This window comes from Oncorhynchus keta, chromosome 35 (assembly GCF_023373465.1).
Source record: "Oncorhynchus keta strain PuntledgeMale-10-30-2019 chromosome 35, Oket_V2, whole genome shotgun sequence".
Taxonomy (NCBI): Eukaryota; Metazoa; Chordata; class Actinopteri; order Salmoniformes; family Salmonidae; genus Oncorhynchus; species Oncorhynchus keta.
Genome location: NC_068455.1, coordinates 81,191,282 through 81,216,299, shown reverse-complemented (window position 1 = coordinate 81,216,299; position 25,018 = coordinate 81,191,282). Strand labels below are relative to the sequence as shown.

The window sequence follows — 25,018 nt, the reverse complement described above, 5'->3', positions numbered from 1 at the left end:
AGGTGGAATAAAAAATAATAATAATAATACTAATGGCTAGAATGGATCCATGTCAAGTTAACGTGAGCTTTGACTTAGATAATTAGGGTTAGTTTAGGAAAAGGGTTAGGGTTAGCTGAAATGCAATAAACAATCACTTTTGACGTTCATTTGACAAAAGATGGATACGATCTATCATGACCCAGTCCAGCGGAGGGCGGGAATGAAACCTGTGTGAAGCTAGCAACATATTGAAGTATGGCCCACAATGCAATTTACAAGTCTAATAAATCTACATATTTCAACAGATGTATACTGTTTTGTGTCAAATTAATTATTGTATTTAAAAACATATATTTTTATATCAACATTCCAAACTATTTTTAGAATTAATTCGTCCAAATGTGTCGTGATTCCACTATTTGTATCCGTTTTTGAATCGATTTTAAAGGGGAGACTTTTATTTTGAAGTCGAACCGCATATTTCCCCGGTTGTTTGTTATTGTAGCTAATTTCACACAGGTGAGTTACATTCAATTCCTGCTGCGAGTCACAGGCACGCCTTTACAACTCGGGGCCACTTGTTTTCTGGTAAGAAACGTTAACAATACGCATGCATATTATTTTTATTATTTTGTAACTAGACTGTCTAGCTACAATGCATTATTGTGTGTCAAAGTTATCAATCTAATAACGGAGAAAAGATAAAACGGAGTTCCGTTTTCAATGACTCGGTGTGCTAATAATATAGATAGCCTCGTTGTAAACATGACCTATCTTAATGTATTGCAAAAAGACGCGAAAGAATCAAGCACATTTGTGAGCTCCGAGCTATGAAACGTGTCAGTCTACGAGGGGGTGTAATATGAAGGCAGCCACATAAACATGTTATTGGCTGACCATTGCATATGGCTTCCAGTTGTTCTCGCTAACTGGTGGAGGGAAGGGCTGTTTGTTTGGCTGGTGGATCGTGTTCTCACTTTGCGACAAATGGCGCCCAAGCCTCCCAATACTCTTTGAGTGTCAATGAGTACGCTTACAGGCACACGATAATGCAATTATTTTGGGCAGTCAGATTAGTGTAATAGTTAGTTAACGTTTACATGCTTTGCCAGAACGTTTCCCCCTAGTAATCCTGCTTTAAATGGACAGTTGCGTGCATCTGAAATCAGGCCACTTAAATGGGACTTTTGATAAATGTAGAAAATCGCCAATCAAAATAAACGTAATACCAAAGTGACTTATGTTTTTGAGAAGTGATAATGAGTTCGGACGTATATAAAGGCAGCGTGTAAAGTTTTGGTCCCATGTTTCATGAGCTGAAATAAAAGATTCCAGACATTTTCTATAGGCACAAAAAGCTTATTACTATAAAATTGTGCCCAAATTTGTTTACATCCCTGTCAGTGAGCATTTCTCCTTTGCCAAGATAATCCATCCACCCGGTGTGGCTTATAAGGAAGCTGATTAATAGGCATAATCATTACATATGTGCACCTTGTGCTGGTGTAACCAGTATGAAATGGCTAGCTAGTTAGCAGGGTGCACGCTAATAGTGTTTTCAATCGGTGACGTCACTCACTCTGAGACCTTGAAGTTTTGGTTCCCCCTTTGCTTTTGTGGAGCGATGGGTAACGATGCTTCGAGGGGTGACTGTTGTTGATGTGTGCAGAGGGTCCCTGGTTCGAGCCCAGGTAGGGGCGAGGAGAGGGACGGAAGCAAAACTGTTATGCTGGGGACAGTAAAGGGCCACTCTAAAATATGAATTGTCACAACGCAATGTCACATGTCTCAAGTTGAGGGAGTGTACAATTGGCATGCTGACAACAGGAATGTCCAACAGAGCTGTTGCCAGATAATTTAATGATCATTTCTCTACTATAAGTCGTTTTTGGAGATCTTGTCAGTACGTCCAACCGGCCTCACAACCGCAGACCACGTGTAACCACGCCAACCCAGGACCTCCACATCCACAGACCACGTGTAACCACGACAACCCAGGACCTCCACATCCGGCTTCTTCACCTGCGGGATCTTCTGAGACCAGCCACCAGGACAGCTGATGAAACTGAGGGTTTGCACAACCAAAGAAGTTCTTCACAAACTGTCAGAAACCGTCTCAGGAAAGCTGGTCGTCCTCACCGGGTTCTTGACCTGACTGCAGTTCAGCGTCGAAACCGACTTCAGTGGGAAAATGTTCACCTTCGATGGCCGCTGGCACCCTGGAGAAGTGAGCTCTTCACGGATGAAACCCGATTTCAACTGTACCGGGCAGATGGCAGACTGTGTATGGTGTGTGGGCGAGAGGTTTGCTGATGTCAGGTGGGAAGTGAAGGACACAGTTTACTAGCTTAGCCAGCTAGTCCTAAGGAGGAATCTGGTACATAGCAGGCAGGAGCGACACCGTGTGCCAGCTAGGTAGACTGTGCCCCCTGTCTGTCCAGAGCTAACTGGAATGGGAAACTCTTGAGGGCCCAGAGTGTTTTATTCTAAGTTTGCACAAAGCCTTGGGCCAAGTTGATCCAGTGTTTCTGGGATCGATTTCGATGATATGAAACGGTGAAGATTTTTTTTTTTGTGTGTCCTGGCTTACTTTGTTACTGTGAATGTCTTACACTGTGTGGTCCAGACAGCTAGCTCTTTGTTACTGTGAATGTCTAACACTGTGTGGTCCCGACAGCTAGCTCTTTGTTACTGTGAATGTCTAACACTGTGTGGTCCCGACAGCTAGCTCTTTGTTACTGTGTGGTCCAGACAGCTAGCTCTTTGTTACTGTGAATGTCTAACACTGTGTGGTCCAGACAGCTAGCTCTTTGTTACTGTGAATGTCTAACACTGTGGTTCAGACAGCTAGCTCTTTGTTACTGTGAATGTCTAACACTCTCTGTTTACCATTCTCTTCCTGTTGAGGGCTAACATAGCAAACTTGGGTTCTGATAAAGAGTTCCACAGTTGAGCTAAACTCACGAGGCAGTTATATTCCTCAAGAATCAATGTGTTTTATATCGTTCATTGACGTTAAAATTGTAGCAACTGAAGATTGATGTTTATTTTAATTTTTTTTACGATGTCTGTTTTGCAAACCAACTGCCTCTCCTCCACTAGTGTTTAGTGGCGTGTCTGTCCTGTCAGCTGATCTCTATCGGGGGCGACCTCCTCTCCCTCCTCTCCTCTCCCTCCTCTCCTCTCCCTCCTCTCCTCTCCCTCCTCTCCCTCCTCTCCCTCCTCTCTCCCTCTCTCCTCTCTCCTCTCCCTCTCCCTCCTCTCTCCTCTCTCTCCTCTCCTCTCTCTCCTCTCCTCTCTCTCCTCCCTCTCTCTCCTCTCCTCCTCTCCCTCCTCTCCCTCCTCTCCTCTCCCTCCTCTCCCTCCTCCCTCCTCTCCCTCCTCTCCTCTCCCTCCTCTCCTCTCCACAGTATGAGAAGTAGTGCTGCAGCAAGATGCCAGGCAAGGCAGCAGACGCGTTCCAACCTGGGGACTTGGTCTTCGCCAAGATGAGGGGCTTCCCCCATTGGCCGGCCAGGGTGAGTCTAACACACACACACTGAGGGGCTTCCCCCATTGGCCGGCCAGGGTGAGTCTAACACACACACACTGAGGGGCTTCCCCCATTGGCCGGCCAGGGTGAGTCTAACACACACACACTGAGGGGCTTCCCCCATTGGCCGGCCAGGGTGAGTCTAACACACACACTGAGGGGCTTCCCCCATTGGCCGGCCAGGGTGAGTCTAACACACACACTGGGGGGCTTCCCCCATTGGCCGGCCAGGGTGAGTCTAACACACACACACTGAGGGGCTTCCCCCATTGGCCGGCCAGGGTGAGTCTAAAACACACACACTGAGGGGCTTCCCCCATTGGCCGGCCAGGGTGAGTCTAACACACACACTGAGGGGCTTCCCCCATTGGCCGGCCAGGGTGAGTCTAACACACACACACTGAGGGGCTTCCCCCATTGGCCGGCCAGGGTGAGTCTAACACACACCGACTGTCTGCTGATGATGTAGTTGACAAACCTTTTGTATTTGACCGCATTTTACTCCCTAATGCCTAGTTATGATTTTGTCTCGTTACTGCAAATCCCTAACGGGCTCAGGAGAGGAAGATGGTCGAGACAGACGATAGTGTCTGTTTCTCCTACAGATAGATAGATAGTGTCTGTTTCTCCTACAGATAGATAGATAGTGTCTGTGTCTCTCCTACAGATAGATAGATGGTGTCTGTGTTTCTCCTACAGATAGATAAGTAGTGTCTGTGTCTCTCCTACAGATAGATAGATGGTGTCTGTGTCTCTCCTACAGATAGATAGGCAGTGTCTGTGTCTCTCCTACAGATAGATAGATAGTGTCTGTGTCTCTCCTACAGATAGATAAGCAGTGTCTGTGTCTCTCCTACAGATAGATAGATAGTGTCTGTGTTTCTCCTACAGATAGATAGATAGTGTCTGTGTTTCTCCTACAGATAGATAGATAGTGTCTGTGTTTCTCCTACAGATAGATAGATAGTGTCTGTGTTTCTCCTACAGATAGATAGATAATGTCTGTGTTTCTCCTACAGATAGATAGATAGTGTCTGTGTTTCTCCTACAGATAGATAGATAGTGTCTGTGTTTCTCCTACAGATAGATAGATAGTGTCTGTGTTTCTCCTACAGATAGATAGATAGTGTCTGTGTCTCTCCTACAGATAGTGGGGTCTGTGTCTCCTACAGACAGACGATAGTGTCTGTGTTTCTCCTACAGATCGCCCGGGGCGAGAGCTCTAAGAAGAAGGTTCCAGTGTTTTTCTTTGGAACTCACCAGACGTAAGTAGAGGAGGCTTCCTTCCTATCCTTCCTGTCCTTCCTTCCTATCCTTCCTGTCCTTCCTTCCTGCACTTCCTCCCTATTCTTCCTGTCTTTCCTTCCTGTCTTTCCTTCCTGTCTTTCCTTCCTGTCTTTCCTTCCTGTCTTTCCTTCCTGTCTTTCCTTCCTGTCTTTCCTTCCTGTCTTTCCTTCCTGTCTTTCCTTCCTGTCTTTCCTTCCTGTCTTTCCTTCCTGTCTTTCCTTCCTGTCTTTCCTTCCTGTCTTTCCTCTCTTCCTCTCTTCCTGCCTTTCCTCTCTTCCTGCCTTTCCTCTCTTCCTGCCTTTCCTCTCTTCCTGCCTTTCCTCCCTATTCTTCCTGCCTTTCCTGTCTTTCCCCCCTATTCTTCCTGTCTTTCCTCTCTTCCTGTCTTTCCTCTCTTCCTGCCTTTCCTGTCTTTCCTCCCTATTCTTCCTGTCTTTCCTTCAAAATACAAATATAGGACAAAACACATCACAACAAGAGAGACACAACACCACATAAAGAGAGATCGACAACAACATAGCAAGGCAGCAACACAACCTAACAGCAACATGGTAGCAGCACAACATGGTATAAACATTGTTTTGCACAGACAACAGCACAAAGGTTAAGAAGGTAGAGACCACAATACATCACACAAAGCAGCCACAACGGTCAGTCAGTGTCCATGACTGAGTCTCTGAATGAAGAGATGGAGATAAAACTATCCCGTTTGAGTGTTTTGTCGCGAACTGAAAAGACGAGGGACCCCAGGGACGGCCATCTTTTTTAAAAAGTTACTCCAATAACGTCATTATTTATTATCATTGTTATTAAAAAATAAAAATAAACATGATTTATTATTACTTCTCATGTTATGATTTATTATCATTATTATAATTTATCATGGTTATTACATGCTAGTAGTCTCCAATTGGAAGTGTATGATTGGTTTGTACTGACTGAGTATTAATATTAGTATTAGTATTAATATTATTACTGACTGAGTCACTCTCGATAAGTGTCTGATAAAGGACCAAAATGGGAATTTGATGATTTCTGTCATTCTGTTCTTGTTTGTGGACCGAGTCTTCTTCTTCTGTCGTTCCCAGAGCATCCATACCCACTGAAAATATAGTGACCTACGTAGGGAACAAGGGAAGATATGGGAAAGGAGTGCGCATTAGAGGTTTCACAGAGGGAATGTGGGAGATAGAGAACACTCCTAGAGTATGCAGCAAACAGAAGGTGAGGAGGACACACTCTCTGTCTCTCTCTGTCTCACACACTCTCTCTCTTGTCTCACACACTCTCTCTCTGTCTCTCTCACACACTCTCTCTCTGTCTCTGTCTCTCTCTCACACACTCTCTCTGTCTCTCTCTTGTCTCACACACTCTCTCTTGTCTCACACACTGTCTCTCTCACACACTCTCTCTCTGTCTCTCTCTCTCTCTCTCTCTGTCTCACACACTCTCTCTGTCTCACACACTCTCTCGCTCTGACACACCTCCCTCCATGTAGTGAATTGGAATGTCTCTCTCTCTCTCTCTCTCTCAGCTCTGTGTCTGTTTCTCTGTCTGAAACAGGTGGTTGTTACCCCAGCTAAAAAAGAGCAAGCAGAAAAAAAGCCAGACCCGTCCAAGACATCTGCACCGGCCAAAGTGAGTCAACTGTCCGGCTGTGATACAGACAGTAGCTATATAATGGTAGAAAATAACTTGTATATAAAAAAAATGTTTTTAACTTCAACTTACAGATGTCCACCTCCCTTAAACAGGCCCCAATAAAGGCCCCTAAAACACAAGCGAAGACTATCAAGACGGTGGCAGTGACGGCCCTGGGAAACAAGGCTTTACCGGGAAACAAGGCTTTACCGGGAAACAAGGCTTTACCGGGAAACAAGGCTTTACCGGGAAACAAGGCTTTACCGGGAAACAAGGCTTTACCGGGAAACAAGGCTTTACCGGGAAACAAGGCTTTACCGGGAAACAAGGCTTTACCGGGAAACAAGGCTTTACCGGGAAACAGAAAAACATCTGCCGAAGGCCGACAGAGGAACGACACGCCGGCCAACACAAGAGCTGAGAAAAGGAAAAAGGTATGGAGGGGAACGCACCAATGTTTCTAAACTTAACATTTATCTGTCGAACCGAGAAGTATAAAATATTTTTAATTGCCGATGTATAAACGTGTTTATAAATTGATTTAAAGACCAATAACCTCTAATATATCTGTATCTATCTAATATATCTGTATCTTTATCTAATATATCTGTATCTTTATCTAATATATCTGTATCTTAATCTAATATATCTGTATCTTAATCTAATATATCTGTATCTTAATCTAATATATCTGTATCTTAATCTAATATATCTGTATCTTAATCTAATATATCTGTATCTTAATCTAATATATCTGTATCTTAATCTAATATATCTGTATCTTAATCTAATATATCTGTATCTTAATCTAATATATCTGTATCTTAATCTAATATATCTGTATCTTTATCTAATATATCTGTATCTTTATCTAATATATCTATCTTTATATATCTGTATCTTAATCTAATATATCTGTATCTTAATCTAATATATCTGTATCTTAATCTAATATATCTGTATCTTTATCTAATATATCTGTATCTTTAATATATCTAATAATATCTGTATCTTTCTATATATCTATCTTAATCTAATATATCTGTATCTTAATCTAATATATCTGTATCTTTATCTAATATATCTGTATCTTTATCTAATATATCTGTATCTTTATCTAATATATCTGTATCTTTATCTAATATATCTGTATCTTTATCTAATATATCTGTATCTTTATCTAATATATCTGTATCTTTATCTAATATATCTGTATCTTTATCTAATATATCTGTATCTTTATCTAATATATCTGTATCTTTATCTAATATATCTGTATCTTTATCTAATATATCTGTATCTATCTATCTAATATATCTGTATCTATCTATCTAATATATCTGTATCTATCTATCTAATATATCTGTATCTATCTATCTAATATATCTGTATCTATCTATCTAATATATCTGTATCTATCTATCTAATATATCTGTATCTATCTATCTAATATATCTGTATCTATCTATCTAATATATATGTATCTATCTATCTAATATATATATATATCTATCTAATATATATCTATCTATGCTAATCCGTTTCATTAGATCGGAATGTATTCTTCCCGGGACGAGCCTGTCCTAGGGCAGAAGACAGCCCCGGCCAGTTCAGCTGTAATCCCACCAGGTAAAGAACATTGCCACTATCTGTCAGCCATTTTGTATCAGTCATATCATTGTGGTGTCATGGTACAGGGATTCTAAAATGGCCGCCCTGTTCTGGTCTCCACAGCCAGCAAGAAGACTAGATTGACGGAGGAGAAAAGCTTGTCCACTCCAAAGAGCGAGAAGACCACAGAGAGAAAGAAACAGGAGGAGAGTAGAGGGAGGAAGAGGAAAAAGGATGATGAGGGAGAGAAGATGACAGAAGAGAGAAAGAAACAGGAGGAGAGAAGAGGGAGGAAGAGGAAAAAGGATGATGAGGGAGAGAAGATAAAGGAAGTTGGTGTTGAAGAGGGAAAGATTGAAGTCAGTAAGATGAGGAAGGTGGAAAGTTTAGAAACAGACAAACAAGTAATCCACAAGGAAGAGGTTAAGAAGGGGGAGGAGGAGGCTGGGGTAGCAGTGAAGGGGAACGAAGAGGAGGAGGTTGGGGTAGCAGTGAAGGGGAACGAAGAGGAGGAGGCTGGGAAAGCAGTGAAGGGGAACGAAGAGGAGGAGGCTGGGGTAGCAGTGAAGGGGAACGAAGAGGAGGAGGCTGGGAAAGCAGTGAAGGGGAACGAAGAGGAGGAGGCTGGGGTAGCAGTGAAGGGGAACGAAGAGGAGGAGGCTGGGGTAGCAGTGAAGGGGAACGAAGAGGGGGAGGCTGGGGTAGCAGTGAAGGGGAACGAAGAGGGGGAGGCTGGGGTAGCAGTGAAGGGGAACGAAGAGGGGAGGCTGGGGTAGCAGTGAAGGGGAACGAAGAGGGGGAGGCTGGGGTAGCAGTGAAGGGGAACGAAGAGGAGGAGGCTGGGGTAGCAGTGAAGGGGAACGAAGAGGAGGAGGCTGGGAAAGCAGTGAAGGGGAACGAAGAGGAGGAGGCTGGGGTAGCAGTGACGGGGAACGAAGAGGAGGAGGCTGGGGTAGCAGTGAAGGGGAACGAAGAGGAGGAGGCTGGGAAAGCAGTGAAGGGGAACGAAGAGGGGAGGCTGGGGTAGCAGTGAAGGGGAACGAAGAGGAGGCTGGGGTAGCAGTGAAGGGGAACGAAGAGGAGGAGGCTGGGGTAGCAGTGAAGGGGAACGAAGAGGAGGAGGCTGGGGTAGCAGTGAAGGGGAACGAAGAGGAGGAGGCTGGGGTAGCAGTGAAAGGGCACGAAGTGAAGGAGACCGATACTGTCACAGAGATCAGTCCTGGTCAGGATGAAGAGGTGAGTGCTCTCTGACAGGTCCCAAACGGCCCCCTATTCCCTACAGCATTGTCACCATACGATCATTTTGACCCTAATATCAGGTTTAGTATTACAATACTCGATACAGTCACGAATATTTGATAGGAAGAAGATACCTAAACGATACCACGGCAACAAAAGATGGCACTGGATTCACTGGACAGGTAAACTCAGCTACTGCTCTGTTCAATCGTTGGCCATCTTGAATTCAATATCTTGACAGTAGATTTTTTTTTTTTTTTTTACATCAACATGTGACGAATAAATTATACACTGAACAAAAATATAAACGCAACATGTAAAAAGTGTTGGTCCCATTTTTTTTTTTTTTTTATGAGCTGAAATAAAAAAGATCCCCGAAAACGTATTTCTTTCTTGTTTGTTTACATCCCTGTTAGTGAGCCAAGATAATCCTTCTTCCTGACAGGTGTGGGCATACCAAGAAGCTGATTAAACACCATGATCATTACACAGGTGCACCTTGGGCTTGGGACAATAAAAGGCTACTCTTAAAATGTGCAGTTTTGTCACCAACACAATGCCACAGATGTCTCGAGTTGAGGGAGTTTGCAATTGGAATGCTGACTGCAGGACTGTCCACCAGATGTTCATTTCTCTACCATGAGCCGCCACCAACATCGTTTTAGAGAATTTGGCATAACGTCCAACCGGCCTCACAACCACAGACCACGTGTATGGCGTTGTGTGGGCGATCGGTTTGCTGTTGTGAACAGAGTGCCCCGTGGTGGTGGGGTTATGGTATGGGTAATACAGACAATGAACACAATTTTATAGATGGCAATTTGAATGCACAAAGATACCGTTTGGTGATCCTGAGGCCCATTGTCGTGCCATTCATCTGCAACCATCACCTCATGTTTCAGCGTGATAATGCACGGCCCCATGTCGCAAGGACCTGGACACAATTCCTGGAAGCTGAAAATGTCCCAGTTCTTCCATGGCCTGCATACTCACCAGACATGTCACCAATTGAGCATGTTTGGAATGCTCTGGGTTGACATATCCATCAACTTCACACAGAGGAGTTGGACAACATTCCACAGGCCACAATCAACAGCCTGATCAACTCTATGTGAAGGAGATGTGTCTCGCTGCATGAGGCAAATGGTCACACCAGATACTGACTGGTTTTCTGATCCACACCAGATACTGACTGGTTTTCTGATCCACACCAGATACTGACTGGTGTTCTGATCCACACCAGATACTGACTGGTTTTCTGATCCACACCAGATACTGACTGGTGTTCTGATCCACACCAGATACTGACTGGTTTTCTGATCCACACCAGATACTGACTGGTTTTCTGATCCACACCAGATACTGACTGGTGTTCTGATCCACACCAGATACTGACTGGTGTTCTGATCCACACCAGATACTGACTGGTGTTCTGATCCACACCAGATACTGACTGGTTCTCTGATCCACACCAGATACTGACTGGTTTTCTGATCCACACCAGATACTGACTGGTTTTCTGATCCACACCAGATACTGACTGGTTTTCTGATCCACACCAGATACTGACTGGTTTTCTGATCCACACCAGATACTGACTGGGTTTCTGATCCACACCAGATACTGACTGGGTTTCTGATCCACACCAGATACTGACTGGTTTTCTGATCCACACCAGATACTGACTGGTTTTCTGATCCACACCAGATACTGACTGGTTTTCTGATCCACACCAGATACTGACTGGTTTTCTGATCCACACCAGATACTGACTGGTTTTCTGATCCACACCAGATACTGACTGGTTTTCTGATCCACACCAGATACTGACTGGTTTTCTGATCCACACCAGATACTGACTGGTTTTCTGATCCACACCAGATACTGACTGGTTCTCTGATCCACACCAGATACTGACTGGTTCTCTGATCCACACCAGATACTGACTGGTTCTCTGATCCACGCCAGATACTGACTGGTTCTCTGATCCACGCCAGATACTGACTGGTTCTCTGATCCACGCCAGATACTGACTGGTTCTCTGATCCACGCCAGATACTGACTGGTTTTCTGATCCACGCCAGATACTGACTGGTTTTCTGATCCACACCAGATACTGACTGGTTTTCTGATCCACACCAGATACTGACTGGTTTTCTGATCCACACCAGATACTGACTGGTTTTCTGATCCACACCAGATACTGACTGGTTTTCTGATCCACACCAGATACTGACTGGTTTTCCGATCCACACCAGATACTGACTGGTTTTCTGATCCACACCAGATACTGACTGGTTCTCTGATCCACACCAGATACTGACTGGTTCTCTGATCCACGCCAGATACTGACTGGTTTTCTGATCCACGCCAGATACTGACTGGTTTTCTGATCCACGCCAGATACTGACTGGTTCTCTGATCACACCAGATACTGACTGGTTTTCTGATCACACCAGATACTGACTGGTTTTCTGATCCACACCAATACTGACTGGTTTTCTGATCCACACCAGATACTGACTGGTTTTCTGATCCACACCAGATACTGACTGGTTTTCTGATCCACACCAGATACTGACTGGTTTTCTGATCCACACCAGATACTGACTGGTTTTCTGATCCACACCAGATACTGACTGGTTTTCTGATCCACACCAGATACTGACTGGTTCTCTGATCCACACCAGATACTGACTGGTTCTCTGATCCACACCAGATACTGACTGGTTTTCTGATCCACACCAGATACTGACTGGTTCTCTGATCCACACCAGATACTGACTGGTTCTCTGATCCACACCAGATACTGACTGGTTTCTGATCCACACCAGATACTGACTGGTTTTCTGATCCACACCAGATACTGACTGGTTTTCTGATCCACACCAGATACTGACTGGTTTTCTGATCCACACCAGATACTGACTGGTTTTCTGATCCACACCAGATACTGACTGGTTTTCTGATCCACACCAGATACTGACTGGTTTTCTGATCCACACCAGATACTGACTGGTGTTCTGATCCACACCAGATACTGACTGGTGTTCTGATCCACACCAGATACTGACTGGTTTTCTGATCCACACCAGATACTGACTGGTTTTCTGATCCACACCCCTACCTTTTTTAAGGTGTCTGTGACCAACAGATTCATATCTATATTCCCAGTCATGTGAAATCCATAGATTAGGACCTAATGAATTTAAATTGACTGATTTCCTAATATGAACTATAACTCGGTAAAATTGTTAATTTTTCCACGTTGCTTTTTATATTTTAGTTCAGTATGCAATCAATTTTACCATTAAAAAAAAAGTACAGGCTATCAGTGAATTAGTGGCGCTAACATGATGCATTCCAGACTCCCAGGCTAGCAGTGAGTTAGTGGAGCTAACATGATGCAGCCCAGACTCCCAGGCTAGCAGTGAGTTAGTGGAGCTAACATGATGCAGCCCAGACTCCCAGGCTAGCAGTGAGTTAGTGGGGCTAACATGATGCAGTCCAGGCTACCAGTACAGGCTAACAGTGAGTTAGTGGAGCTAACATGATGCAGCCCAGACTCCCAGGCTAGCAGTGAGTTAGTGGAGCTAACATGATGCAGCCCAGACTCCCAGTACAGGCTAGCAGTGAGTTAGTGGAGCTAACATGATGCAGCCCAGACTCTCAGTACAGGCTAGCAGTGAGTTAGTGAAGCTAACATGATGCAGCCCAGACTCTCAGGCTAACAGTGAGTTAGTGGAGCTAACATGATGCAGCCCAGACTCCCATGCTAGCAGTGAGTTAGTGGAGCTAACATGATGCAGCCCAGACTCCCAGGCTAACAGTGAGTTAGTGGAGCTAACATGATGCAGTACAGGCTAGCAGTGAGTTAGTGGAGCTAACATGATGCAGCCCAGACTCGCAGTACAGGCTAGCAGTGAGTTAGTGGAGCTAACATGATGCAGCCCAGACTCCCAGGCTAGCAGTGAGTTAGTGGAGCAGACATGATGCAGCCCAGACTCCCAGGCTAGCAGTGAGTTAGTGGAGCTAACATGATACAGCCCAGACTCCCAGTGCAGGCTAGCGGTGAGTTAGTGGAGCTAACATGATGCATCCCAGACTCCCAGTATAGGCTAGCAGTGAGTTAGTGGAGCTAACATGATACAGTCCAGACTCCCAGTACAGGCTAGCAGTGAGTTAGTGGAGCTAACATGATGCAGTCCAGACTCCCAGTACAGGCTAACAGTGAGTTAGTGGAGCTAACATGATGCAGCCCAGACTCCCAGTACAGGCTAGCAGTGAGTTAGTGGAGCTAACATGATGCAGTCCAGACTCCCAGTACAGGCTAGCAGTGAGTTAGTGGAGCTAACATGATACAGCCCAGACTCCCAGGCTAGCAGTGAGTTAGTGGAGCTAACATGATACAGCCCAGACTCCCAGGCTAGCAGTGAGTTAGTGGAGCTAACATGATGCAGCCCAGACTCCCAGGCTAGCAGTGAGTTAGTGGAGCTAACATGATTCAGTCCAGACTCCCAGGCTAACAGTGAGTTAGTGGAGCTAACATGATGCAGCCCAGACTCCCAGGCTAACAGTGAGTTAGTGGAGCTAACGTGATACAGCCCAGACTCCCAGTACAGGCTAGCAGTGAGTTAGTGGAGGAGACATGGTGCAGCCCAGACTCCCAGTGCAGGCGAGCAGTGAGTTAGTGGAGCTAACAGGGTGCAGCCCAGACTCCCAGGCTAGCAGTGAGTTAGTGGAGCTAACATGATACAGCCCAGACTCCCAATACAGGCTAGCAGTGAGTTAGTGGAGCTAACATGATGCAGCCCAGACTCCCAGTACAGGCTAGCAGTGAGTTAGTGGAGCTAACATGATGCAGCCCAGACTCCCAGGCTAGCAGTGAGTTGGTGGAGCTAACATGATACAGCCCAGACTCCCAGTACAGGCTAGCAGTGAGTTAGTGGAGCAGACAGGGTGCAGCCCAGACTCCCAGGCTAGCAGTGAGTTGGTGGAGCTAACATGATACAGCCCAGACTCCCAGTACAGGCTAGCAGTGAGTTAGTGGAGCAGACAGGGTGCAGCCCAGACTCCCAGTACAGGCTAGCAGTGAGTTAGTGGAGCTAACATGATGCAGTCCAGACTCCCAGGCTAGCAGTGAGTTAGTGAAGCTAACATGATGCAGTCCAGACTCCCAGGCTAGCAGTCAGTTAGTGGAGCTAACATGATGCAGGCCAGACTCCCAGTGCAGGCTAGCAGTGAGTTAGTGGAGCTAACATGATACAGCCCAGACTCCCAGGCTAACAGTGAGTTAGTGGAGCTAACATGATGCAGCCCAGACTCCTAGGCTAGCAGTGAGTTAGTGGAGCTAACATGATTCAGTCCAGACTCCCAGTACAGGCTAACAGTGAGTTAGTGGAGCTAACATGATTCAGGCCAGACTCCCAGTACAGGCTAACAGTGAGTTAGTGGAGCTAACATGATGCAGGCCAGACTCCCAGTACAGGCTAACAGTGAGTTAGTGGAGCTAACATGATGCAGGCCAGACTCCCAGTGCAGGCTAGCAGTGAGTTAGTGGAGCTAACATGATACAGCCCAGACTCCCAGGCTAGCAGTGAGTTAGTGGAGCTAACATGATACAGCCCAGACTCCCAGGCTAGCAGTGAGTTAGTGGAGCTAACATGATACAGCCCAGACTCCCAGGCTAGCAGTGAGTTAGTGGAGCTAACATGATTCAGTCCAGACTCTCAGTACAGGCTAACAGTGAGTTAGTGGAGCTAACATGATGCAGGCCAGACTCCCAGTGCAGGCTAGCAGTGAGTTAGTGGAGCTAACATAATGCAGTCCAGACTCCCAGGCTAGCAGTGAGTTAGTGGAGCTAACATGATACAGCCCAGGCTAGCAGTGAGTTAGTGGAGCTAACATGATGCAGTCCAGACTCCCAGGCTAGCAGTGAGTTAGTGGAGCTAACATGATACAGCCCAGACTCCCAGGCTAGCAGTGAGTTAGTGGAGCTAACATGATGCAGCCCAGGCTAGCAGTGAGTTAGTGGAGCTAACATGATTCAGTCCAGACTCCCAGTACAGGCTAGCAGTATAAGAGGTCGGCTATGCTGATATACAGGCTTGATCTTTGAGACACTTTTGGCACGAAAGTAACACAAATTTTAGTACCGAACCGTTTTTCATGGTCTAGTGTGGAAATACAGAAGTTTGGGTATACCGGGAGTTATAGCTAGTTATATAGTTGTGAATTATAGCTAGTTATATAGTTGTGAGTTATAGCTAGTTATATAGTTGTGAGTTATAGCTAGTTATATAGTTGTGAGTTATAGCTAGTTATATAGTTGTGAGTTATAGCTAGTTATATAGTTGTGAATTATAGCTAGTTATATAGTTGTGAGTTATAGCTAGTTATATAGTTGTGAGTTATAGCTAGTTATATAGTTGTGAGTTATAGCGTGCAACACTTGTTCTCTATTTTTAACTATATGGAGTGTTGTTTGAAATGCAGACCAGGCCAACTGTCCAATATTAGTGAAGATTGATAGTGATGTAATATCCTGTTAGTGACATCACATCCTGTGTGTGTGTGTACAGCGTCTGCGGCGTCTGGCGGCCAGGAGAGAGAGTGTCCTGAAGTCTCTACAAGGACTTCTCACTCGAAGGAAGGGCCTGAGAAGACACAGCCTTAAACCTACACGGACACCGTGAGCACACGCCTCATGAATACACACACACCTCATGAATACACACACACACTGCCCCACTCTGCTCTGAGCAGAGACACACGCTGCTCCACACTGCCCCCATACTGCCCCACACTGCCCCCATACTGCCCCACACTGCCCCACACTGCCTCACACTGCCTCACACTGCCCCACACTGCCCCACACTGCCCCCACACTGCCCCACACTGCCCCACACTGCCCTACACTGCCCCACACTGCCCCCACTCTGCCCCACACTGCCCCACACTGCCCCACACTGCCCCACACTGCCCCACACTGCCCTCACACTGCCCCCACACTGCCCCCACACTGCCTCACACTGCCCCACTCTGCTCTACACTGCCCCACACTGCCCCCACTCTGCTCTACACTGCCCTACACTGCCCCACACTGCCCCCACTCTGCTCTACACTGCCCCACACTGCCCCCACACTGCCCTACACTGCCCTAAGCTCTGAAATAATCAACTTTTTTTCTTCCCTTCATCAGGAAAAATGGAGCTGAAGAGAAGAAGAGTAGAAAGACGGGCGGGCAGAAAAGGGACAGAAAAACAGCGAGTAAGACAACAGGCGGCAAGACGGCGGACAGGAAGAAAACAGATGAGAAGGTGGAAAGTACGAAAACGGAAGTGAAAAAATTGGAAGGCAAAAAAACTGAATGTAAGAAACCAGAACAAAAGATGGAGAAGAAAGTGGAGAGCAAGAAATCAGCGGAGGCTAAGAAGTCCGACTCGAGCCGGGCGGAGGCTAAGAAGTCCGACTCGAGCCGGGCGGAGGCTAAGAAGTCCGACTCGAGCCGGGCGGAGGCTAAGAAGTCCGACTCGAGCCGGGCGGAGGCTAAGAAGTCCGACTCGAGCCGGGCGGAGGCTAAGAAGTCCGACTCGAGCCGGGCGGAGGCTAAGAAGTCCGACTCGAGCCGGGCGGAGGCTAAGAAGTCCGACTCGAGCCGGGCGGAGGCTAAGAAGTCCGACTCGAGCCGGGCGGAGGCTAAGAAGTCCGACTCGAGCCGGGCGGAGGCTAAGAAGTCCGACTCGAGCCGGGCGGAGGCTAAGAAGTCCGACTCGAGCCGGGCGGAGGCTAGCCGGGCGGAGGCTAAGAAGTCCGACTCGAGCCGGGCGGAGGCTAAGAAGTCCGACTCGAGCCGGGCGGAGGCTAAGAAGTCCGACTCGAGCCGGGCGGAGGCTAAGAAGTCCGACTCGAGCCGGGCGGAGGCTAAGAAGTCCGACTCGAGCCGGGCGGAGGCTAAGAAGTCCGACTCGAGCCGGGCGGAGGCCAAGAAGTCCGACTCGAGCCGGGCGGAGGCCAAGAAGTCCGACTCGAGCCGGGCGGAGGCCAAGAAGTCCGACTCGAGCCGGGCGGAGGCCAAGAAGTCCGACTCGAGCCGGGCGGAGGCCAAGAAGTCCGACTCGAGCCGGGCGGAGGCCAAGAAGTCCGACTCGAGCCGGGCGGAGGCCAAGAAGTCCGACTCGAGCCGGGCGGAGGCCAAGAAGTCCGACTCGAGCCGGGCGGAGGCCAAGAAGTCCGACTCGAGCCGGGCGGAGGCCAAGAAGTCCGACTCGAGCCGGGCGGAGGCCAAGAAGTCCGACTCGACGCCGGCGGAGGCTACGAAGTCCGAAGTCAAGAAACTGGAGACAGAAAAGGTAGAGAGACGACAGGAGGAGGAGCCTAAATCACCTCAGTGAGTACAGGAATGAATAACCTGTCTGCCCTGTACCTGTCTTTTATCTACCCGTCTCCCTTGTACCTGTCTTTTATCTACCTGTCTCCCCTGTACCTGTCTTTTATCTGCCTGTCTCCCCTGTACCTGTCTTTTATCTACCCGTCTCCCCTGTACCTGTCTTTTATCTACCTGTCTCCCCTGTACCTGTCTTTTATCTGCCTGTCTGCCCTGTACCTGTCTTTTATCTGCCTGTCTGCCCTGTACCTGTCTTTTATCTACCCGTCTCCCCTGTACCTGTCTTTTATCTACCCGTCTCCCCTGTACCTGTCTTTTATCTACCCGTCTCCCCTGTACCTGTCTTTTATCTACCCGTCTCCCCTGTACCTGTCTTTTATCTACCCGTCTCCCCTGTACCTGTCTTTTATCTACCCGTCTCCCCTGTACCCGTCTTTTATCTACCCGTCTCCCCTGTACCCGTCTTTTATCTACCCGTCTCCCCTGTACCTATCTCCCCTGTACCTGTCTTATCTACCCGTCTCCCCTGTACCCGTCTTTTATCTACCCGTCTCCCCTGTACCTATCTCCCCTGTACCTGTCTTATCTACCTGTCTCCCCTGTACCTGTCTTTTATCTACCTATCTCCCCTGTACCTGTCTTATCTACCTGTCTCCCCTGTACCTGTCTTTTATCTACCTGTCTCCCCTGTACCTGTCTTACCTACCTGTCTCCCCTGTACCTGTCTTTTATCTGCCTGTCTCCCCTGTACCTGTCTTATCTACCTGTCTCCCCTGTACCTGTCTCCCCTGTACCTGTCTTTTATCTGCCTGTCTCCCCTGTACCTGTCTTTTATCTGCCTGTCTGCCCTGTACCTGTCTTTTATCTACCCGTCTCCCCTGTACCTGTCTTTTATCTACCTGTCTCCCTGTACCTGTCTTTTATCTACCTGTCTCCCCTGTACCTGTCTTTTATCTACCCGTCTCCCTGTACCTGTCTTTATCTACCCGTCTCCCCTGTACCTGTCTTTTATCTACCCGTCTCCCTGTACCTGTCTTTTATCTACCCGTCTCCCCTGTACCCGTCTTTTATCTACCTGTCTCCCCTGTACCTGTCTTTTATCTACCCGTCTCCCCTGTACCTCTTTTATCTACCTGTCTCCCCTGTACCCGTCTTTTATCTACCTGTCTCCCCTGTACCTGTCTTTTATCTACCCGTCTCCCCTGTACCTGTCTTTTATCTACCCGTCTCCCCTGTACCCGTCTTTTATCTACCCGTCTCCCCTGTACCCGTCTTTTATCTACCCGTCTCCCCTGTACCTGTCTTTTATCTACCCGTCTCCCCTGTACCTGTCTTTTATCTACCTGTCTCCCCTGTACCTGTCTTTTATCTACCTGTCTCCCCTGTACCTGTCTTTTATCTACCTGTCTCCCCTGTACCTGTCTTTTATCTGCCTGTCTCCCCTGTACCCGTCTTTTATCTACCTGTCTCCCCTGTACCTGTCTTTTATCTACCTGTCTGCCCTGTACCTGTCGGTGATCATAACTAACCATTGGTTGTCTTCTCTGTACCAGGAGAGGTGTACCAGGGGACGGCCAGAAAACAGACAGCGTGTCTAAGCTACATGCCACTAAAGAGTCTTTCAGTCTGACGGACTCTACCCTGCACCGTATCCACGGAGACATACGCATCTCTCTGAAGACGGACAACCCTGTGAGTCACGCGCACAACCTTTTGATCTGTTTGAGAAATGTATCCGTTTACCCCCCACCCATCAGGACATTAGTCAGTGTCTGATAGTCCTGGACCAACTCACTATGGTCTATGTAACGTGTCTCACTGTGTGTCTCACTGTGTGTCTCACTGTGTGTCTCACTGTGTGTCTCACTGTGTGTCTCACTGTGTGTCTCTCTCTCTCTCTCACTGTGTGTCTCACTGTGTGTCTCACTGTGTGTCTCACTGTGTGTCTCACTGTGTGTCTCACTGTGTGTCTCACTGTGTGTCTCACTGTGTGTCTCACTGTGTGTCTCACTGTGTGTCTCACTGTGTGTCTCTCTCTCTGTCTCACTGTGTGTCTCTCTGTCTCACTGTGTGTCTCTGTCTCACTGTGTGTCTCACTGTGTGTCTCTCTCTCACTGTCGCTCTCTTTTTCTCTGTGTGTCTCTCTCTGTCTCTCTCTTTTTCTCTGTGTGTCTGTCTCTCTCTCTCTGTCTCTCAGGACATTAGTAAGTGTCTGACAGCGCTGGACCAACTCAGTATGGTCTATGTAACATCACAACACGTCCAGAGACACAGTGAACTCATCACTACGCTCAGAAAGGTACGACTGCTACCATATACATCCAATAAAACACCTGACAATACCCCATAATGACAAAGCAAAAAGTCTGTTTTTAGAAGTTTTTGCAAATTTATTACAAATTCAGTCTTCAGACCCTTTACTCAGTACTTTGTTGAAGCACCTTTGGCAGCGATTACAGAATCGAGTCTTCTTGGGTATGATGATACAAGCTTGGCACACCTGTATTTGGGGATTTTCTCCTATTCTTCTCTGCAGATCCTCTCAAGCTCTGTCAGGTTGGATGGGGAGCGACGCTGCACAGCTATTTTCAGGTCTCTCCAGAGATGTTCGATCTGGTTCAAGTCCGGGCTCTGGCTGGGCCAGTCATGGACATTCAGAGACTTGTCCTAAAGCCACTCCTGTGTTTTCTTGGCTGTGTGCTTAGGGTCGTTGTCCTGTTGGAAGGTGAACCTTTACCCCAGTCTGAGGTCCTGAAAGCTCTGGAGCAGATTTTCATCCAGGATCTCTCTGTATTTTGCTCTGTTAATCTTTCCCTCGATCCTGACTAGTCTCCCAGTCCCTGCCGCTGAAAAACATCCCCACAGCATGATGCTGCCACCACCATGCTTCACCATAGTGATGCTGCCACCACCATGCTTCACCGTAGTGATGCTGCCACCACCATGCTTCACCGTAGTGATGCTGCCACCACCATGCTTCACCGTAGTGATGCTGCCACCACCATGCTTCACCGTAGTGATGCTGCCACCACCATGCTTCACCGTAGTGATGCTGCCACCACCATGCTTCACCGTAGTGATGCTGCCACCACCATGCTTCACCGTAGTGATGCTGCCACCACCATGCTTCACCGTAGTGATGCTGCCACCACCATGCTTCACCGTAGTGATGCTGCCACCACCATGCTTCACCGTAGTGATGCTGCCACCACCATGCTTCACCGTAGTGATGCTGCCACCACCATGCTTCACCGTAGTGATGCTGCCACCACCATGCTTCACCGTAGTGATGCTGCCACCACCATGCTTCACCGTAGTGATGCTGCCACCACCATGCTTCACCGTAGTGATGCTGCCACCACCATGCTTCACCGTAGTGATGCTGCCACCACCATGCTTCACCGTAGTGATGCTGCCACCACCATGCTTCACCGTAGTGATGCTGCCACCACCATGCTTCACCGTAGTGATGCTGCCACCACCATGCTTCACCGTAGTGAAGCTTGGCGTTCAGGACCAAGTGTTCAATCTTGGTTTCATCAGACCAGAGAATCTTGTTTCTCATGGTCTTTGAGTCTTTAGGTGCCTTTTGGCAAACTCCAAGCGGTCTGTCATGTGCCTTTTACTGAGGAGTGGCTTCCATCTGGCCACTCTACCATAAAGGCCTGATTGGTGGAGTGCTGCAGAGATGGTTGTCCTTCTGGAAGGTTCTCCCATCTCCACAGAGAAACTCTGGAGCTCTGTCAGAGTGACCATCAGGTTATTGGTCACCTCCCTGACCAAGGCCCTTCTCCCCTGATTGCTCAGTTTGGCCGGGTGGCCAGCTCTAGGAAGAGTCTTGGTGGTTCCAAACTTCTTCCATTTTAGAATGATGGAGGCCACTGTGTTCTTGGGGACCTTCAATGTTGCAAAATTATTTGGTACCTTTCCCCAGATCGTTGCCTCAACACAATCCCGTCTCGGAGCTCTACGGACAATTCCTTCCACCTCATGGCTTGGTTTTTGCTCTGACATGTACTGTCAACTGTGGGACCATATATAGACAGGTGTGTGCCTTTCCAAATCATGTCCAATCAATTTAATTTACTACAGGTGGACTCCAATCAAGTTGTAGAAACATCTCAAGGATGATCAATGGAAACAGGATGTACCTGAGCTCAATTTCAAGTCCCACAGCAAAGGGTCTGAATACTTATGTAAATAAGATTTTTCAATTTTTTACTTTTAATACATTTTAAAAAATGTCTAAACCTGTTTTCGCTTTGTCATTATGGAGTATTGTGTGTAGATTGAAGAAAATGTTTTAAGTAATACATTTTGGAATAAGGACTGAATTTAACAAAATGTTGAAAAGTCCAGAATTTGAATGATGGAACACAGCCGTGTTCAGAACCAGGCTGCAGAAATGTTGTGGTACCAGGCCCAGATCTGTGAACCAGGCGAACAGAACCAGGCACACACAGCTGACGTACAGAACCCTTCGACCAGAACCAGGCACACATGCAGCTGACAACAGAACCAGGCACACACAGCCGATACAGAACCAGGTGTGAGAACCAGGCACCAAATCATGTCCAGAACCAGGCAACAGAATTTACACACAGCTGGACTCCAGAACCAGGCGAACAGAACCAGGCACACACAGCTGATCAGAACCAGGCACACAGCCGATGTACCTGAACCAGGCGAAAGTCCAGGCAGCAAAGCTGGAACCAGGCACATACAGCTGATGAACAGAAAGATTTTAACCAGGCACTTTTGAATACAGAACCAGGCACAACAGCTGAAACAGAACCAGGCACACACAGCTGATGAACAGAACCAGGCGTACAGAACCAGGCAAAAGCTTTAAGAACAGAACCAGGCACACACAGCTGAATAAGAACCAGGCACACACAGCTGACAAAAGAACCAGGCAACACAGCTGGCGAACAGAATACAGGCACACACAGCTGACGAACAGAACCAGGCACACACAGCTGACGAACAGAACCAGGCACACACAGCTGACGAACAGAACCAGGCACACACAGCCGACGTACAGAACCAGGCACACACAGCTGATGAACAGAACCAGGCGAACAGAACCAGGCACACACAGCTGACGAACAGAACCAGGCACACACAGCTGACGAACAGAACCAGGCACACACAGCTGATGAACAGAACCAGGCACACACAGCTGACGAACAGAACCAGGCACACACAGCCGTCGTACAGAACCAGTCTAAAGTTTGGACACACCTACTCATTCCAGGGTTTTTCTTTATTTTGACTATTTTCTACATTGTAGTATAACAGTGAAGACATCAAAACTATGAAATAACACATATGGAATCATGTAGTAACCAAAAAAGTGTGAAGACACAGTACAAATAAAACCCCTTGAATGAGTAGGTGAATGATGTCCAAACTTTAGACTGGTTCTGTACTTCCAATAACTACACACACACCTGACAGATACAATAACTACACACACACCTGACAGATACAATAACTACACACACACCTGACAGATACAATAACTACACACACACACAACCTGACAGATACAATAACTACACACACACACACCTAACCACACCTGTGTGCTTCCCAGATGCGTCGTTTCCGCAGTAACCAGGACGTGATGGACAAGGCATCGATGCTCTACAACCGCTTCAAGAACGCATTCCTATTGGTTAACGACAAGGATAACGTCATCAGCCCCGAGTTCCTCCGCTCGCTCCTGGAGGAGAAAGAGAGGGAGGAGGAGGAGAGGGTGGAGAGATGGAGGGAGAAACAGAAGAGGAGGGGAGAGGTGCTGCAGGAGGTTCGCAGGAGGATGAGTCAACTGGAGGAGAGGAGGGGAGGAGAGAAGGGGGTTGTGCCAGAGGAGGTGCCAGAGGAGGTGCCAGAGGGTGGGAGCTCCGAACTCCAATAGCCTCATCCTGAGCTCCACTGTGAGAAACGGAGCAGGGTGAAGTTGCCCCTAGACTCTTGGTGCAGGTTACAATTTTCGACCACCAATGGTTGAAGGTTAGTATTTGGGGAGGGAAACTGATTCTAGATCTGTACCTGGGGGGGTGACAGAACAATGGAACATACAGAACAATGGAACATACAGAACAATGGAACATACAGAACAATGGAACATACAGAACAATGGAACATACAGAACAATGGAACATACAGAACAATGGAACATACAGAACAATGGAACATACCAACTCAGAATCAGAGGGGGTGAACACGGAACATACCAGCTGTCCAACTGGGGTTATGATACTCCCTCTCTTGTCCAATCAGAGTATTTGGACAACCTCCTCACCCATATTCATTGGTATCATATTCATTGGTGCACACGGTTTCAAAAACATTGCAGACTTTTTGCAATGGAAAAGGACGAGTTTTTTTTATTTATTTTTTTATTGTATTTTTTTATTGGACAAGTTCAGGGTGTTAGATCTTCTAGTGAATAGGGGTGTTTTCCTAAAGACAGACTCACCTGGGGAGTGTGTTATGTCTCCTTTCCCTGAGGATGAGAGGAGAGAAGGCCCTACTTATAGGATGTAGAAACCAGGGAACAGTTCAGTCTACACATGTTTTTACTTTCCTGATGATTATTGTTTATTTTTTTATATATACACCTTGTATGTTCTCTTAAATACTATACTTAATGTTGTTGTATAGTTTTTAACGGTGATGTATAGACGACATTCTACTTGGCTTGTACTCCTTGTCCTGCAGTAAGTAGCCGAGTTGGTTATTGCTTTAGGCCAGATGGCTAGTTGCCAAAAGCAGGTCTGGTTGCATTACCCTTCAGGTATCTCCTTCAATAGCCATCACTGCTCATGGTTGTAACCCCCCCCCCAGGGCCAGACAGTAGCACACTGCTCATGTTTGTAAAACCCCCAGGGCCAGACAGTAGCACACTGCTCATGTTTGTAAACCCACCCCCCCAGGGCCAGACAGTAGCACACTGCTCATGTTTGTAAACCCCCCACCCCCAGGGCCAGACAGTAGCACACTGCTCATGGTTGTAAACACCCCCCAGGGCCAGACAGTAGCACACTGCTCATGGTTGTAAACACCCCCCTCCCCCAGGGCCAGACAGTAGCACGCTGCTCATGCTTGTAAACCCCCCCCCAGGGCCAGACAGTAGCACACAAGTTAAGTCTGTCATCTGATTCATCCCAGGACAACATTGTTATATTTGAACCTGGGACAGACAGCATTATATTAGAGCCCCTTATTCAACTGCAGTGACACTTGTTTTCACACAAACAGAGAGACACCAGACAGGCGTCGGTACTGTTCTGTGAAATGCTTTTAAAGGGGAACACATTTTGGTTTTGACA

General features: G+C 47.2%; 1 protein-coding gene across 5 annotated transcripts; it reads left to right on the top strand.

Moving 5' to 3' along the window:
* Window positions 1-436: 436 nt before the first annotated feature.
* LOC127916360 (hepatoma-derived growth factor-related protein 2) lies at window positions 437-24,562 on the top strand. Of its 5 annotated transcripts, none has more exons than XM_052498006.1 (15): window positions 531-570; window positions 3,393-3,500; window positions 4,718-4,779; window positions 5,890-6,025; window positions 6,365-6,439; window positions 6,556-6,681; window positions 6,790-6,876; window positions 7,993-8,071; window positions 8,177-8,532; window positions 9,071-9,289; window positions 15,874-15,983; window positions 16,494-17,681; window positions 19,232-19,370; window positions 19,876-19,977; window positions 23,278-24,562. In XM_052498006.1, exons 2-15 carry the CDS (start codon window positions 3,417-3,419, stop codon window positions 23,599-23,601), a joined length of 3,087 nt encoding a protein of 1,028 aa, XP_052353966.1. In that variant the 5' UTR covers window positions 531-570; window positions 3,393-3,416; the 3' UTR covers window positions 23,602-24,562. The 5 variants fall into 5 exon arrangements, with proteins under 5 accessions (XP_052353962.1, XP_052353966.1, XP_052353965.1 ...); XM_052498005.1 differs by having other exon boundaries at window positions 6,535-6,681; XM_052498002.1 differs by having other exon boundaries at window positions 437-570; window positions 6,535-6,876.
* The last annotated feature ends 456 nt before the right edge of the window (window positions 24,563-25,018 follow it).

Bases quoted from the DNA above. Each gene is read 5' to 3' on its own strand.
- LOC127916360 (XM_052498002.1), top strand. From the start codon at position 3,417: ATGCCAGGCAAGGCAGCAGACGCGTTCCAACCTGGGGACTTGGTCTTC. The intron at 6,026-6,364 runs GTGAGGAGGACA...TGTCTGAAACAG, and splicing joins GAGTATGCAGCAAACAGAAG to GTGGTTGTTACCCCAGCTAA. The intron at 6,877-7,992 runs GTATGGAGGGGA...CCGTTTCATTAG, and splicing joins GAGCTGAGAAAAGGAAAAAG to ATCGGAATGTATTCTTCCCG.